The sequence below is a fragment of the Amia ocellicauda genome, chromosome 17, assembly GCF_036373705.1.
Source record: "Amia ocellicauda isolate fAmiCal2 chromosome 17, fAmiCal2.hap1, whole genome shotgun sequence".
NCBI lineage: Eukaryota > Metazoa > Chordata > Actinopteri > Amiiformes > Amiidae > Amia > Amia ocellicauda.
Genome location: NC_089866.1, coordinates 9,116,278 through 9,133,742, shown reverse-complemented (window position 1 = coordinate 9,133,742; position 17,465 = coordinate 9,116,278). Strand labels below are relative to the sequence as shown.

General features: G+C 39.6%; 2 protein-coding genes across 2 annotated transcripts in view; one reads left to right on the top strand and one right to left on the bottom strand.

Moving 5' to 3' along the window:
* cpped1 (calcineurin-like phosphoesterase domain containing 1) overlaps positions 1–17,465 on the top strand; it is a 255,753-nt gene that overhangs the window by 110,588 nt on the left and 127,700 nt on the right. The gene's annotated exons all lie outside the window — the stretch shown is intronic.
* Positions 1–17,465, bottom strand: part of shisa9a (shisa family member 9a) — a 91,755-nt gene that overhangs the window by 8,273 nt on the left and 66,017 nt on the right. Inside the window, exon 3 of the mRNA XM_066689777.1 lies at positions 3,104–3,259. Coding sequence (XP_066545874.1) covers positions 3,104–3,259 — 156 coding nt within the window. The remainder of the gene's footprint in view (positions 1–3,103; positions 3,260–17,465) is intronic.

The following is a 17,465-nucleotide window of genomic DNA, read 5'->3' as shown; positions in this document are numbered from 1 at the left end:
GAATACTGTAGCCACGGAGACCTGGAGTTACCCCACCCTGCTTTAGAGGCTTTAATTAGGGGAGCAACTTGGTTTCTCTCAAAAACAAAGCGGAAAAATAAGCTGTAAAATATGTGTTGAACCCCCCCCCCCCAATTGCCTACACCTGAAACACTTTTTGAAATTGAGATCCTTTGAGATGAAAGTCAGTGAATGAAGATGCAGTAAAGCCAGGGCTTCCAATATGGACATAATAGGACTGCAGGGAACAGACTGTGAAAGGTATATTTTTGAAATGGAACTGGCTAAGACTCATATTATTAAATCTAGGGATCCTGCAAGTTTTATATGTGTCTTTCAAACTACAACTGCCAAGGACCCGAAGCAATCTTGAATCTGACCCATTGAGAAAACTAAGTACTTTATTCAAAGGAGTTATTGTAGTTATAGTACATTGCCCGAAGGCCATCAGGACTTGATGTACTTCATCCATGAAAAAAGGCCCCTGCTAATTAGAATGAAAATACTAAGGTGAGCATGAACGTGTGAACATTAGCTGAGTAATTGATCCATCTGCAAGGGCTTAATTAAGTTTTTGGCAACTCCTTAATGGGCTTCTATGGGTCTGAAAAGCACAATTATTCAGTTAAACATATTAAATAAGCATTGTACTATGTGTTAAATAATCTTTCAATGGTTTCTTTTTTCCCTCCATGCACAACAATGTTCTCGCTGTACACTGCATTGGAAATGGGAAATATAATGTCAGCTAAGTCCATGTCTGGATGGTTACACAGGAGCATCTGAATTAAAAGGCAACTCTTTGTTGAAATCCTGACTTATAATTCAACTGCACTCTACCAGATTGCTCTTCATAAATAAGCAAGATAGCAATGCCAAGGTACTCAGCATAGATAAGACTTAAGTTTTTTCAAATAATCATTAAAAACTTCGAAGCACTGGTTCCACATTAGTCCTGGGGCTGTAGATCAATGGATAATATAAAATCTCTAAATACTGTATTGCGTACTGGCAAAGTGTTTCAGTATGAAGAAGAAATATCTTTCATAACATTCTATTCCATTTGCAGAGGTGAGTGGCTACCAGGTTGATAAATAAATGTGACCGATGTGATTTGCTGCTAATCTATACTTTTGCCTATGTAATAAACATGCTAACAAGATATTCGGTGTCAATAACATGTTTATAAACAATGTGTAATTAGTTAATTGTCAAATTGTAGTAGGCAGTATTTATTAGTTTGAAATTTGAATATAAATGGTAATATGGAACTGTTCTACGGTAATTGCATGTATTTTCTTTTGCCTCTACAAAAGTTGTATAACTCTGAAACACAATAACCAAAGCATGTATTTCACGTATGCGTTTTGACCCAGTTCATGTTACCGAATCCCATTGCAGCAAATAATGGTGTGGGTAAAGTGTACGTCTGCCGTCCATTCAATCAGGAGAATCTCTCCTTCGATCTAATGCCAGGCTCTGCTTTGTGCGGCAGAAGATAAAGATAGTGCTCGGGGCTCTGTTTTCAGCTTTTTATGAGAGGAAAGAAAGAAAATAGTGTGCAGTGTCAACCAAACTAGATTTCTTAAATATCTTTAGAAGTTTGTAGACTGGTTACAGATAAGAAAGACTTCTGAGCCCAGAGGCGTTAGGCTATTTGTGAGAGTTTCTTATGTAATAGGAGCATTCAATACTAGTAACACTGATTTGCACAAAAATAAATTTTAATGGTCATTGTACAAAGAGATTATATTTGGATATAGAGGTTATATATTGGATATCCAGTTTTCATTATTTACATTTATGTGTTTTGTTTATATATTTAATATACTCTTACTCTACCATAACTTACAACTAGCATTCATTGTCACTTAAGTACTCATGCAGGCGTTAAAGTGTGTTTTTGGGCCTGAGCAGGGCTGTAGAGCAGCAGTCTTTTCAATAGAGGATACAGAAAATAGCTCAGGGTACGTATTATTATTTATTGGGGAAACTGATTGTATCTGCACATCCAGAGAACTTTTTAAGAGACACAGTAAACTCCAGATCACTTCCTGACACAGACAACACTTAGCTCAGTTAGCCAATACACAGGTTTCTATAGTACATAATAAATAAAATGGTCCTCTTATAATCTCCATCATAGACAGCGACTTCCTTATTCGTTTGGTTTAATCAATTGATGATAAATGCTGTCTCAAATTCCCGATCCTAACTACACAGTCACTGTTAAGACAAATGCAGATGATAGAGGGAATGGCAATTACGGGTGAAAAGCAGGATGGGTCGTTAGTGTGACAGCTGACATTGGGAAAAATTCTGTTCATATTCTTCTGCTAATCATTAGGTGGCACTGTGCTCAAATGCCACTAGAACCGAGTGCAAATCACAGACCCAAAAAGTGAGATTGGATAGTTTGTGTGTGTAGCATTTAGACGTTCTTATTAGATATCATTGTAAGGTGTTTTTTTGGGGGGTATATATATATATATATATATATATATATATATATATATATATATATATATATATATATTGAGAGGGAAAGTTTTTTTTTTTTACATTATATCTATCAAGAACTTTGAAACAACATTGCCTTATTTAAAATAAACAACATGGTGTTGTAGTGGTGATGATTATTATTATTCATATTATAAGTAGTACTACAAGTAGTAGTCTTAATCATTGTAGTAGTAGTTGTAATACCAGTAGTAGTAAATTCAGTAATAGTAGTAATGGAAATCATTGTAATAGTAAGTATAATAGTAGTAGTAGTAGTATCAGTTTTAATAATATTAGCAGAAGCAGATTGGTAATGAATCCTTTGCTTGGTGACAGAAGAATATTACTGCTAAAGTAATACCTTACAATCTTTACACTGATGCACATGACTAAAGCCAATACAATGGGATGAAATCAATCACAGACAATGAAAAGTAACACTGCGGGGAGGTGTGTGTGGGGGGGTGCTGTGGAATTCGCCTCGATCAGCCATTGCAGCCCATGTCAATGTGAACAGTCAGCTGGCATGGCTCCCCCGTGCTCGGGAGGTGGTGCTGGGCAGGTGTCTCCTGCAAGTAAGCAGCAGCAGGCAGGTTCTTACCCACAGCCTTGAGGGAGGCGTACTTGTTGAGCTCCTTGACAGGCTGGGGCTGCTCGTAGGCGTGGGAGAGCTGGCCCAGCGTGGGGTAGGAGTGGGGCTGCGACATGGTGGGCAGGAGGGGCGAGCCGGGGCCAACGTTGTTCATCTGAGGTGCTTCTGGAGAGGAGACAAGAGGGGAGAGGAAAGTCTGGGTCACTGTGGGGAAGCTGGCGGGTAGATACTTCAATACTCAGGACAGGAAGCACATTACATACAGAATTGTGGCCATCTGGAACAAGTTATCCTGTCATGTTGCTGAAACAGTTGGAAAGATTGTGTTTTACAATACAACCAAAGGAACTAGAGGACTCCTCTCATTTGTGGCATTTCTTCTGTTCTTACTCAATATCCACTTAGCAGTGAATGCAACATAACAATGTATGGAAATGCTATAGTGGATCTGATAATGCAAAAGACAAAGGTATACATATCGAAGAGAGACATGCATTTATTTTTCACTCTATCCAATGATGATTTATATATATACAGTGAGGGAAAAAAGTATTTGATCCCCTGCTGATTTTGTACGTTTGCCCACTGACAAAGAAATGATCAGTCTATAATTTTAATGGTAGGTGTATTTTAACAGTGAGAGACAGAATAACAGCAAAAAAATCCAGAAAAACGCATTTCCAAAAAGTTATACATTGATTTGCATGTTACTGAGGGAAATAAGTATTTGATCCCCTATCAATCAGCAGGATTTCTGGCTCCCAGGTGTCTTTTATACAGGTAACGAGCTGAGATTAGGAGCTCTCTCTTAAAGGGAGTGCTCCTAATCTCAGCTCGTTACCTGTATAAAAGACACCTGTCCACAGAAGCAATCAATCAATCAGATTCCAAACTCTCCACCATGGCCAAGACCAAAGAGCTGTCCAAGGATGTCAGGGACAAGATTGTAGACCTACACAAGGCTGGAATGGGCTACAAGACCATCGCCAAGCAGCTTGGTGAGAAGGTGACAACAGTTGGTGCGATTATTCGCAAATGGAAGAAACACAAAATAACTGTCAGTCTCCCTCAGTCTGGGTTTCCATGAAAGATCTCACCTCGTGGAGTTTCAGTGATCATGAGAACGGTGAGGAATCAGCCCAGAACTACACGGGAGGATCTTGTTAATGATCTCAAGGCAGCTGGGACCATAGTCACCAAGAAAACAATTGGTAACACACTACGCCGTGAAGGACTGAAATCCTGCAGCGCCCGCAAGGCCCCCCTATTCAAGAAAGCACATGTACAGGCCCGTCTGAAGTTTGCCAACATCTGAATGATTCAGAGGAGAATTAGGTGAAAGTGTTGTGGTCAGATGAAACCAAAATCGAGCTCTTTGGCATCAACTCAACTCGCCGTGTTTGGAGGAGGAGGAATGACCCCAAGAACACCATCCCCACCGTCAAACATGGAGGTGGAAACATTATGCTTTGGAGGTGTTTTTCTGCCAAGGGGACAGGACAACTGCACCGCATCAAAGGGACGATGGACGGGGTCATGTACCGTCAAATCTTGGGTGAGAATCTCCTTCCCTCAGCCAGGGCATTGAAAATGGGTCGTGGATGGCTATTCCAGCATGACATTGACCCAAAACACACAGCCAAGGCAACAAAGGAGTGGCTCTAGAAGAAGCACATTAAGGTCCTGGAGTGGCCTAGCCAGCCTCCAGACCTTAATCCCATAGAAAATCTGTGGAGGGAGCTGAAGGTTCGAGTTGCCAAACGTCAGCCTCGAAACCTTAATAACTTGGAGAGGATCTGCAAAGAGGAGTGGGACAAAATCCCTCCTGAGATGTGTGCAAACCTGGTGGCCAACTACAAGAAACAAGGGTTTTGCCACCAAGTACTAAGTTGAAGGGGTCAAATACTTATTTCCCTCATTAACATGCAAATCAATGTATAACTTTTTTGAAATGCATTTTTCTGGATTTTTTTGTTGTTATTCTGTCTCTCACTGTTAAAATACACCTACCATTAAAATTATAGACTGATCATTTCTTTGTCAGTGGGCAAACGTACAAAATCAGCAGGGGATCAAATACTTTTTTCCCTCACTGTATGCCTCTCTTTGTTTATTGATCTACCAGCTGCAAGGAAAGGAGAGAATCCATCGAACAGACAAGGATAAAGTGCCAAAGTTAAACCCAGCGGTGCAGCTACTTCATTCTACATTTTTGTAATACAATGATATGTTTGTTATACATTCAGTACACCAAAAATGTTAAAAATGATCTATGGCCAGTGACAGATTTATGCTTGCGCTACACATCACAGGGTTATTAGTAGTAGTACTTGGGGATATTATTTGTGAATGATAATATATCAGCAACTTGGATATAAAGTTTTCCACCCCCTGAAATCTGCTCAAGGACGTATTTAGCTATCCCTTGCGTTGGATATTATGAGAAATTATGTCTTTTTTCCTAAGAGGGGGAATTCTCTGGCTCAGTGATTTTCATTAGATCCTAAATCTGAATATCAAACAGAAAGTGAATAAAGTTTGACAGTTTGAAAACAGCTCCTATTCACTGGTGACTGAGTGCTGATATCACAGACAAAACATCTCTGCTCTGTTCAAAAGGAAGCACACAGACACCGACTGACACACCTTTCAGCAGCAAAGCCAAGTCTTTCAAAATGCCTTATTGATTCTGAGGGCTGTTTGTCAGCATCTCTTTTAAGATCTGTATCTGGATAGACTGGAGAACTGGGGAAACGTGTCTGAGATATACAGCATGTGCTTGCCACATTACAGTTACTCAAATATATATGTAATCTGTAATTATATACACTGCTATTCACAAAGTATTTAATGGTATTAATTGTATTGAAGCACTATCCTGCTGGAGACCACCATGTTCACAGCAGGCTCTGTGGTGAGGTGTAACTGCGTTGGCATATTTATGGAGCCTCACTTCAAAATGAGTGCCGGTAGTGCACTGTTAGAACACGGTACAGTTATATTTGTACTTAGTGGTCATGGTTCACACAAAAATCAACCTTTAAACATGACCGCTGGTACAGCCCATTATTGAGGGTGGCTCATCCCATTATTTGAATAGTCACTGTATGCAGAACAGCTTATGTTAGTGTGTACAGTAGATCTCACCCGGAGAGGGGGCTCCTCGTCTTCCTCTCTAAATAATAGAAACCCTCCCACACAGCCTCCCAAAGTCACACAGTTTCAACTTCTGACTTACACAGAGAATATTTGAACAAAATCAGAACTGAATTTGTTTTTCAAGATTTAAGACTCTGAACAAGGCCACAACAGAGGAATGTTACATAATTAATACACATGCACACACACACACACACACACACACACACATGCACACACACACAACACCGAGCTTCTTTGTAAAAGAGCATTGGTTAGTGTGCACCAGGTCTCCACAAGGACTTTCTCCAACTTGTGCTTTTTACTGTGTCATCAACTGCCTTTATTTAATTGATCCTTAATCCATTTTAAGACATGCTAACTGAAGAGGAGACAAAAAGTGTTGGTATTGGAATGTGTTTTTGTTGTTGTTGTTTTCTTTATTAAATTCTACTTTATTCAGAAGCCCATTGTGCTGCTTTGCATTTTCACTCAGTGAGCTCCTGTATGTTTCCAGGCAACTTAACTTATTTTGTTAATTGAAGCCATAATAGGAGTCTTTGCATACACTCCTGCTCTTAACTGAAAGCAGTCTCTCTCTTTGACTCGCCACCGGATCTGAACAGAGCTATTCTCGGATTGAGTGTAAACCAATATGGGGTCTCTAGTCATTGATTAAGCTCTGTATTCAAATGGCACCACTAATTGGGAGATAATTTAGGCAGGACTATTTATAAACAAGGTTATGAAAAACAATATATATAACCTATATTACCCATAGTATTGGGACAACTAAAGTTTCCTTTCCTAATCAAGCTGCAAATTTCTGCTGCACATCAGTTTTAAAGGAAACCACACTGAGATGTCTTTGAAGAGAATGTACAATGGGCAAACCTGAAGCAATGATCTTTGCTGGAAAGAAGTTAAGGGCATTTAGCCATAAATACCAGTCAAAATTGTATTAGTAATTTTAGATTTAATCATCTCCATGATATATCAAAATAAAAAAACAGAGAAGAGGAGCCCACAATACCATATTCTGGGATTGTTGATTTAGTCCAAAATCATGCTATTCTTCTCTGTCATGCAAAACTCTTCAAACGTACGGGTGAAGGGTATATTTACCATGATAGTGACCACACAGCCCGACCAAATCTAAGAAAAGGAAAGACAGGCAGAAGTAAAGAATAGCTTGTTCTGAGAGAGCATATCTGGTCTCCCACCTTCCCTGACCCAACCCCCCCTGAAAAGCTAAGGGGGGCTTTCTGTATAAGAAACATTTGATGTAAAGTGCCAGTTTACTTGGCATTGTCTTTGGAGAAAGTTAATACATTTTCATCCAAATCAATAGTGTATTCTGCTTCTTCCTTAGCTGTATGTTTAGATGAGCACATCACTTTGACCATTGGTATGTGTGTGTGTGTGTGTGTATATATAAATATATATTTTATTGCTACACATACACTTTTGTATTTACAGTGAGAGTGAATCCAGAACACTACAGTGTCTTCTGGGGGAGACTCTGAGAGATTTGAACAGCTCCAGCATTCTGATCTGCCGGAGCTAGATCAATCCCATCGACCAGCCTGATTTTTACTTTCTTCACGCAACATGCCTATTCTTGCCACCCCTAGGATCCTGATAATTAGGCAAACATTGATCAGACTCAAAACAGACTGTTCTTTTACACTAGAGTCTGCAGCAGAATGAAAGATTCCATGTGCCTAAATGTATTCTTCTTATTATAATTATTCTTATTACTGGTATTTGTAGAAATCATATTAGTACCACTTATGGTACTGTTTAAATTAATCTTACCGATTTCCCTTTAAATGCATTTCAATCCCCACACACAAAATAGAAAAAACAACTGATGTTAATAAATGGCATACTCTGCACTCAATAATACTCTGTGTAGATTCACTGTAATTTCACAGAGGGCACTTCAAACTTGTAACATGAGTGCCCGGCTCGAGTGCTTTATCAGTCCGAGAAACAGCTGGACCAGCCATCAATACAGCAGGAGATATGAGCAGATTGGATTCAGCCAACAGGAGACATCTGGAATGAGAGAGTGCATCATGCCATGGGTAATTGTTTGGCCTTTTGCCTGTTGGCTTTGGTAAACCAATCAGATGTTCATGGCAGAATTAATTCTCAAGTCGAAATGCCCCAGAGCAACTAAAGGGTAGATGTGGAGGGTGGATGGTGGAGGGGGGTGGGGGGTGGGGGGTGGGTGGATAGGGGGAACCAAGGCACATGGAATGAGACACAAGCACGGCTCCCCTTGTGTCTTAGAAAAAAGCATACACCCTCACCACATTAAAGTATACATTCAATGGAAAACTGGAAAAGCAAGTATTTCAATCATCACTCTGATTTGATAGATGCCAAATCTTCTTCCTATTTTGCTCTCCTGTGGTTTCTGCATAAATGCATGCAGACGGGTGCATGTAGGGCAGGTTGGGGTCCTTGCAAAGTATACCCATTGCAGGATCCAAAAGCATTTTGTAAGGACACAAATGCCCAAGCCTGTGTCAATTGGGAGCATATTACTAGGGAAAACAATCGCAGATTCTAGTTTTATTCCTGATTTTTACATTTGATATTGTAATAGGTTATATTCATACATAAACAAGAACAAATACTGATGACATGGGCCACCAAACACAAATCAGTCCAATAACTATGGTTTCCATGCATTCCTCTGAATATAATTACTTCAGTGTAAGAACTATTAATTAGTATTAGAACTTCAGGCTACAATGGTTCCAATCCCTCACATTCTCTCTATGCTGGACATACCATATAAAAACACTAGAACGTGGTTTCTTAGGACCCAACGTTGATTCTTGACCATGGGCAATGTTACTGACCTCAAGGACGAAGCCTCCCTACCTTGACCCCACAGAAGGTAATTTCATTATGTGCTTGGGGAGGTGGAACGTAATCCAACCATTCTTCACAGAACTGCTAAGTAGTTTGCAGGCCAGTTTAAAGAGACATGTCAAGGCTGTTTGAAATGATCCCTTGCCCTGCATCCTGGGCTGCTGAACAAGACCATGCAAGAGTCAGGATTATATATCTATTCTGGGCCTGCAATTACTTTTGAGCTCCCATGGGTGTTTGCCTTACATAGATTTAGTCTGCAGTCCAATATGTTAATTGGCAATGTAGCGTACTCACCCCCTTGTCACAAAGACATTAAAAATGAATGGGTGCTGGCGAATCTGCATCTGTGCTGTATTATATAATCCTATTTAGTTAGATCCGGAGCGGAGAGATCTGAAGAAACAGAATTCATCAACAAAATGTATGTTAAATAATAGATGATCACATGTGTAGCTCTACTCTTTTCTGGATTATTGAGGTTATAAGATGGTCCCAGGATGCTTGAGTGTCTGATAAAAGGTTTCAGCATCTAAAACAGAAAGGCAACCCCCTTTCTTCTAGTGCTTAAATATTTATCAGCCTACTGTTGCTGTGCACACTGCTCAGTTTTATATAACAGCAGTCTGTATCTCGTATACATCCCACACAGTGGAGAAAGTAAAAACACTGACTAAACTATTGTGCAGTGGGAGCAGCTATATATGTGCTTATGTATAACCAGTTTGATTGTTTGTTTATCTGTTTAGAAGCTGATTCATCTCCCGCGGGGTGCGCTCTTCTCGCGAATGCAGGGCACTGTTCTTTATTTGTTTGCCTGGCTCCATGACAGAGTGTAACCTGGCACTTTTAAGAAATATAAAAGCCTAGCCAATCTTCAGGTCCAAGGTTCTGATGAAACACCTGCCCAGTGTCTCAGGACCGAAGTCTCCCACAGAGACCACGGTGACTCACACACTCAAGTGGATAAGGAATTTACTCACAAGTACTTCTATGGGCTTCAGGTTAAAACCCCCTAGACAGGTGAATTGTGGGTGAAGAATTATGTGACACTGACCTAGAACAGGCTAAAACCCGAGCTGAAGTCACTTTCTAGAATGCATGTGCTGGGTTCACCAGAGCCCCAACTTTCATGTCAATGAATTGTTTTGGAATGAGCTTCTCAGGGGAGTAAACAAACTGCACTACAACAAACTGACAAAACGACTGCAGCTACGAGAGCTAAACAGTGGGTGGGATACTTTGATGAGACAATTTTGCCACAAAATGAGTGCTGTTGTAGACCTGTCAAGACGTTAAATAACATTTTCAATACTTAAGGAATAGTCTTTCTTTTCAGGAATATAAGGCACAGTTCAGTTTTAGAGCTGTTTAGATTATGAAGGTGATGATTAATATTCCATCTAAAACTAATGCATATATACGTAAAAAACAACAACAGCAAAACCCAGCTTTGTCCCGTAAATAATATGAAAAATGTCTGGGCATTTTCCATGCTTGGTGAGCTGAAAAATAACTGTGCACATCTATGAAGCAAAGCTGAATATGACACAGAACATTGCCCCAGAGCTGTCACAGAGTTTGAGGATTGCAGTGTATAAAAGGGCTCTCAGTGCCAGCTCCTCTGACCCTGTGCTAAAGAGCCCCGATGCCCGGGAGACGTCTCTAGTCTCCGGGGACTCCTGCCTTCACTCTGCTGTGTACTGGCGCCGCAGCCATGACAGGAGTCATTTTTTTAATTAGACAGCTGGATTAAAAGCAAATGTTTTATGTTTTGTGCAGTCCAGGAGAGGGGCTCGTACATAACCCATCCTGCCCATGTATTCATTTTATCTGCACAGGCCCTTAATGGTTGCCTCTATATAGTGTGAAGTGATTGTAATAAATTATACATTTAAATCAAAAAGTTTCTCTTCCTTCTGTGCGCTATGACTTCGCCAAGCACTTCACATAAATAAGCAAACGGAAAAACCTACGCTCTGCAGTGCGGCTACTTGCAATTCAAAGAGCAAAGAGACAGAGCAAAACAAAAGCAAAGTCTCTTTTCTGGCACAAGACTATTTCGATGTAAGCATAAGCTTTGCTCTTATGTAGATGTGCTGTCGTTACCAGGGAAATGCACACATATTTTTGGGTTTAATTCATATGCAGTGATTTTCACGATGCAAACTTCTCCAATTTGCAGATCACAGCAGATTTTGCTAGCTTTGACAAGGTATTGTTAGAACTTGCATCTAGTCGAATCTCAGCAGCGGTAGAGGGAAGGGGGCGGGGGGTACCTATGCATTGCCTGTATTTCAGAAGAAGAGGTTCAATCACTTACTGAACTGTTAATTCTGTCCTGTGCTTTGAAGGGAGATTGGTTGGTGCAACATTGAAACTCTTCTCTCAGAAATAACATCAGGCTCCATAGTCAAGATCTGACTGGTTGGAATGTGGACTATATCACAAGTGACAGTGACTGAGATTTCCCACGGGACGAAGCACATGTGGGGCATTTGGGGCTTGTGGTGTTCCCAATGAGGACTAGAGACTAGAGTTGTTAGCTCCTAATTGGAGATTTCTTCTCCACTCTTTGCACTGCTGAAGTAAAAGTGCAATGACAAAGTTTGAGTGGAGTTGGAAGGGTGATTCCAAAATATTCAGTTATGAAAAAAATATCAAGTCAGCCTACATAAGCATTCCAAATGTATTTGTCATCACTATACTATTTGTAATATGCAATATTGTTTGCAATAGCTAGCAGCCTGATGTCAGTGCTCAGCCCCCTCAAGTAATTACTCAAGTGTAGCCGGGCTTCCATTTCCCGTGTCTTCACCCCCACCACCCAGATTGTTCAGGAGGAAAGCATTGAAAGGTACTTGTCCAAGGACTCCGACAGAACCTCTTTGAGGATCTTCTTAGCACAACAAACAAATCAGCTTATAGTTATCTTATGTGATCAGAGACATTTCTTTTAGTTAGGTAGAGGTGACCTTATCGACAGCCTTGGAGATGCAGTAATGGGTACTCGTATAGATAATGGATAAGGATATAAACAATAATTACAAATAAATAAATAATAATAGTTACTGGCAGACATCCAAGTTTTCCATCAGAGGCTGGTTACGGCAGTGTGACTTTTCTTGTGGAAATGAGGTTTGCATGCACATCATGCCGAGCTGCTTACCTCCTAACAAACATATACAACAATGAGAAGAGGCTGGTGACAGGCAATGGGCGAGGAATTCACTTTGACAGACACCAAAGCAGCTCTGCATAGTGAAACACATCCTTCTCAGGGCAGCAGGCAGTCTGAAACTAGCTCTAATTAAAGCATTTCCTTGCCTTTGATCTGAATATATTTAATAATTTATTTATGAACTTTCCCCTCACATAGGCAGAGCACCTGCTTCAGCATGCTTACAAAGAGGTTCTATCTTCTTTCTCCATGTGGTGATGGTACAGGACAGCCCACTTTTGAACTGGGTAGTGTAGAGATGTACATTGCTGCCAACTCCATCCTTTATCTATTCCCCAATCACCAGGCGTTTATTGATCAGATTGTAACAAGCTTATTTCTTGCCATGAAAAACCTCCAAATATCTTTAAGATCAAAGGTAACTTGCTTTGTGAGGCAAAACGCTGTTCTACAGTTCCCAAAAGTCAGATAAAGTCTCTGTTTTAATGCCACAAGGCCGCATCCATGACCTATATTTCGTACAGAATATTCTGCTTGTTTACCTGTGTTTTGTGTTTTCTTTTAATGCCGCGTTCTTAGGCCTTAAATTAATGTTGTGGAAAGTCAGAACATTTTATGAACTTATTAAGCTCCCTTTTCATTTATATATTTTTCCCCCCCAGATTTTTAAAAAGTTATTATTATTATTATTGTAGGTTTGTGAACTGCAAATTACTTTTGTGTCCTGAAGCCCAGAGAGCGAAACAACGTGAATTGCAATTCCCTCGTGTTATGTAATGAGTATGCTTTGTACACTTACCTGCTTTATATGAGTATTAGTGAGTGTGGGGGAGGAGGGGGAGCATTGATTAATAAGAGACATGCCAATGAAAACTGAAATGATTGATTATGTTCAAAGGAAGCAACTTAATGGTCAACAGGCCTAGAAACCACAGACAGTAAAGCAGTTTTTATATAATTTCTTATTCTGGAAGCCTTATGTTTACTCTCAGGTTTGGAGGAACAGACCCTCAGGCACTGAGAGGTATTTGCTGATTTGCCTCCAGTTGTAGCTGTTACCCACTGCGTTCCACTCCCAATGTCTGTGTTAATGTGGTTATATGATGCCTTGAGGCATTTCCCCGCAAAAGAATTATTAATTTTGCCTTTGTAAATGTAAAGAATAGCACAGATTTATATGTGTGTGTGTGTGTGTGTGTGTGTGTGTGTGTGTGTGTGTGTGTATATAAATACATAACATAAAAAAGAAATACAAGTAGCTTTAGTATATCTCATAATTGTTTTGTTTAGTTTTTTCCCCTGTGGAAGCTGTTGGAAGTCTAATGTATTTACAGTGTTACAAGACACATTTCTTGAAACCTTCACCCATTTTCTTAAAACTTTAAACACAAAACCAAATCTTCAAACTACATTCACAAAACCCTTGACCCTTCTGGCAAAATCAAACAATCGCCTCAAAACCATTTAATCTGTTCTCAAAATCAAACAATTCATTCAGATCATACACACAGCCAGTCAATATATAAACACTACAGAGCATTCATTAGACACTACATCAAAAAATGGAGGGAATGTAGTTACAGAAAAAAACTATTCATTGTATATAGTAAACGCATTTTGCAATTTAAAAAAAAGTATTGTAATCACAACTTAGTACAGTGAATATATTGTATACTGTAAGTACTGCAAGTAATACAGTATTGAATGTATGTATATTCAGCACGTGCATAAAAATACAGTAGTCCAACTGCAAAAGCCCAAAGAACAAATACAACTCTGAAAAGCACATTACAGTATATTTAAAAATGTTGTGCAACTGCAAAATCAGTCAAAGTCAATGAGAGATTAATTCTGCCTCAGTATCACGTCTTTGTGCTGGGTCCAGCCAGAGGACTTCGTCCACATCACAGGCAACAGGGGAAAAGCCCTCTGGTGTGCCGGATCCAGCCTTGACAACACTCCTCACCTATGTCACCACAGGCCAATTCCATTGCCTGTACGATATTTTCCCTGGTATATGGGTTTCGGTCATAGACCTTCCAACACCACGAAGAGAAAAACTCTTCTATTGGGTAGAGAAAAGGGCTGTATGGTGGAAGGCAGATATTTATGAATCGCTGGTAGATGTTGAACCACTCTCGCATCCGGACACCACGGTGAAAGCTGACATTGTCCCAAACCACGACATAGACAGGATGCACTGCCTGCTGATGATCCTGCTGCTCACGCTCAAACAAAACGTCCCGAACACAAATAGTAATGGACATTACTTCTATACGTAAAATGTTGTATGCTAAGAAAGGTTTTCATTTTTCCCCAGTCCCCTTTCTATTGACAAAGTGAGGTACTGAATCAACTTTCAATGACCAAAATAAAAAGAAACAATGACCTGTTCTCTTCTCTGAATGTCCTGAATATGGTGGCCACAGAGAATCTGCTCAAATTGCGTTGTACTCTTTGTTCTGCTTCCCTCCTTGTCATTCAATGAACAAGAACATGGTCTATCACAGTTGCCCGAATTTAATCTGAAATTACTGTTCTTGGTCTTGCTCTTCCTCGTCCTCATACTCTTCTTCCTCATCTACCACCTCTTACATGTACTCTTCCTCCTCTGCCTCTCAGATTGTTTCCATTCATTGCTGGTATCAACACACCTGTGCCACCTGTGCATTCTGAACTGGCTTATATTCTGTACAATTGGTTTGATCACATCATTAGAAACTATTTTTGAGATGTTGTGTGTAAATGATGACAACTGTCCTGTAGTGGTGTTTAACTTTTGCCACCCGTGTTTACCATTTTGCAACACAAGTGCATCACAGTGCGAAATGTCTTTTAGTGAGTGAGAATGTGTTTAGAGTTTTGTAAAAAGAGTGGATGAGATTTGCAAATGGTGTCTAACTACCTGACCTTGTTTAAGGTTTTGCCAAAAGAGTGATTGATTCGACAAATGGGTTTAGGCCACTGAGCATTTGGTTCAGAGAATGGAGTTTAGTGTTTTAGCAATTCAGAAAAACTGTAATAACACTTCTTTCTCAGATAACCATGGCAGGGTCATATTTACATCATGGTGTTCATGCATGTTTTATCAGTCTGTATTTGGAATATAATTACTTTGATGTTAGTTGCTTGTTTTGCATCTATGGCGTGTTGCTGGTTCTCTCCTAAAATTCATACAGATTGAGTGGTTTGCATACTACGAATGAGTACAGGTCATGTGGCCCATCATTTTTACCTGGTTATTCATGGCATATTATCTGCACTGTAGGCATAGACTGAACGAGAGCAAAAAGACAATAACAACTGAGGAAATCATGGCTAGATGAAAGTTGAACAAAGACGCCCAGTCTTGATAATAAATACAAAATATCAGTAAAATCAGGATTAGCAGTCCCATGTTTACATGATTCAAAGCACCCTTGAAAGAGACCTTGAACAGGCAGCCATCTGTTTTAAGCCGCCACAAAACTCATCTCTTCTGGTTCCTTGGTAATTCAGATCTCAGTGTAATTATGTAGATAAACGTTCAGTGGTTTAAGCTTAAAGTATAAATGTATGTGTTAAGTTTTTCTGCTAAGAAATAAATAATTAATAGGTGGAAAGGTTTTGAGTTTAGTTTTTCCCTTATATTGAACATTGGGATTTGCCTGTGCATGACTTATCTTACGCATATAAAAGTTGTAGCACAAAGTGCAAACATTCCACAAATTAATACAGATAATCTGGTATAACCAATAAGGGCAGCTACACCCAGTTGCATGCAGTATTAATCACACCTGAGCAGACGTTTGTTTAATTCATATGTTCTCTTTGGGGCTGGCAATGGAGATAGGAAGACTCCATTGACCTGCTCAGTGTCACATGGTCTGCAGCTCCACACAATGGCTTTGATAGCAATACAGTCTTGCCTTCCTAAACTTCCATACAGCTTTTCCCAGGAGGAAGTACATTCCCTGGTTTTTGAGACTACACAGAAATGCGTACACAAAATGTGCATATATAAATCTTCTTTCCTTGTCATTTTCCTTGTCATGGTACTCATAAAACAAACCCAGCATACACAAGTCTTTACAGCCACCGATAATGGAGCACATTTAAAGGTTGTCTTCATTGATATCAATAGGCAACCATCATCATATATACTATATAATTTTGGGGGGGGTGGGTTGGTAAAACATTTCTTTGCAGAGCGCAAACAGACGATATGCAAATAGGCTGACATTACATTAAAGATTAGTGTCTAAAAGCATTCTTTTCTCTTCATTCATAATGAGGAGAAATTAATAACTTTAATAATTTCATTCAGAATGACAAAGTTTGCTCCATGTAACTGAGTTTTCAGAGTAATGTTAGCATAGCTACCTACAATTGTCAGATAGATAAAAAAAAAAAAAAAAATAGGCTAGCGGCTACGTTACAAACAAGCTGCTGTTCAGCACAAAGGTGAAAAAATCTATAGTTATAGTAATTGAAGTGTAAACAATCCTAAATCAGAGAAGAATTTTATGTTTACACTTACTTAGCTGGTGAAAACTCGAGAAGCCTCCAATGTATCGGTGGCCTGCTGTAAACTGATTCCCAAAACTGCAAGTTCGAGTACGCGTGCGGGTCCATGACAGGGACGAATTGACGTGCTCCCCACATGTGCGTGTTTAGAACATCACTGAAGACAACAAAGATCGAACATGGAACACTGATGAAAATTGCAAGAAGCCGACAAAGTCGTCTCATGTCAGGGCATTAATTTCAACAAAAAGTAACATTTTTATTCAATGAAATATCGTGACCCCCCAAGTTTTCTCTCTTTATGGAGGGTCCCTTACCTCTTATGGGGGGTCCCAGATCCCCCCAGACCCCCTCAATTCGAACACTGCAATCGACTGAGCAGAAAATTGTTTAGTGCCTCAATGTCAACATCTGACTGATACAAATGTTTGTCTGTAATTACCCCTATTAAGTACGCGCACACATTTCTGTATAATAAGACAGTTGCAATATTTTATAAATATATATATATATATATATATATATATATATATATATATTATTAATGAATCCATATAGCTTTGTAAGGAACTGGAAATTGCAAGGTATTTCATGCGGCTAGCTGCTCAAAAAGAAGCAATTGATGAAATGTCTCATCTTCTTTGATTAGAGTTGATT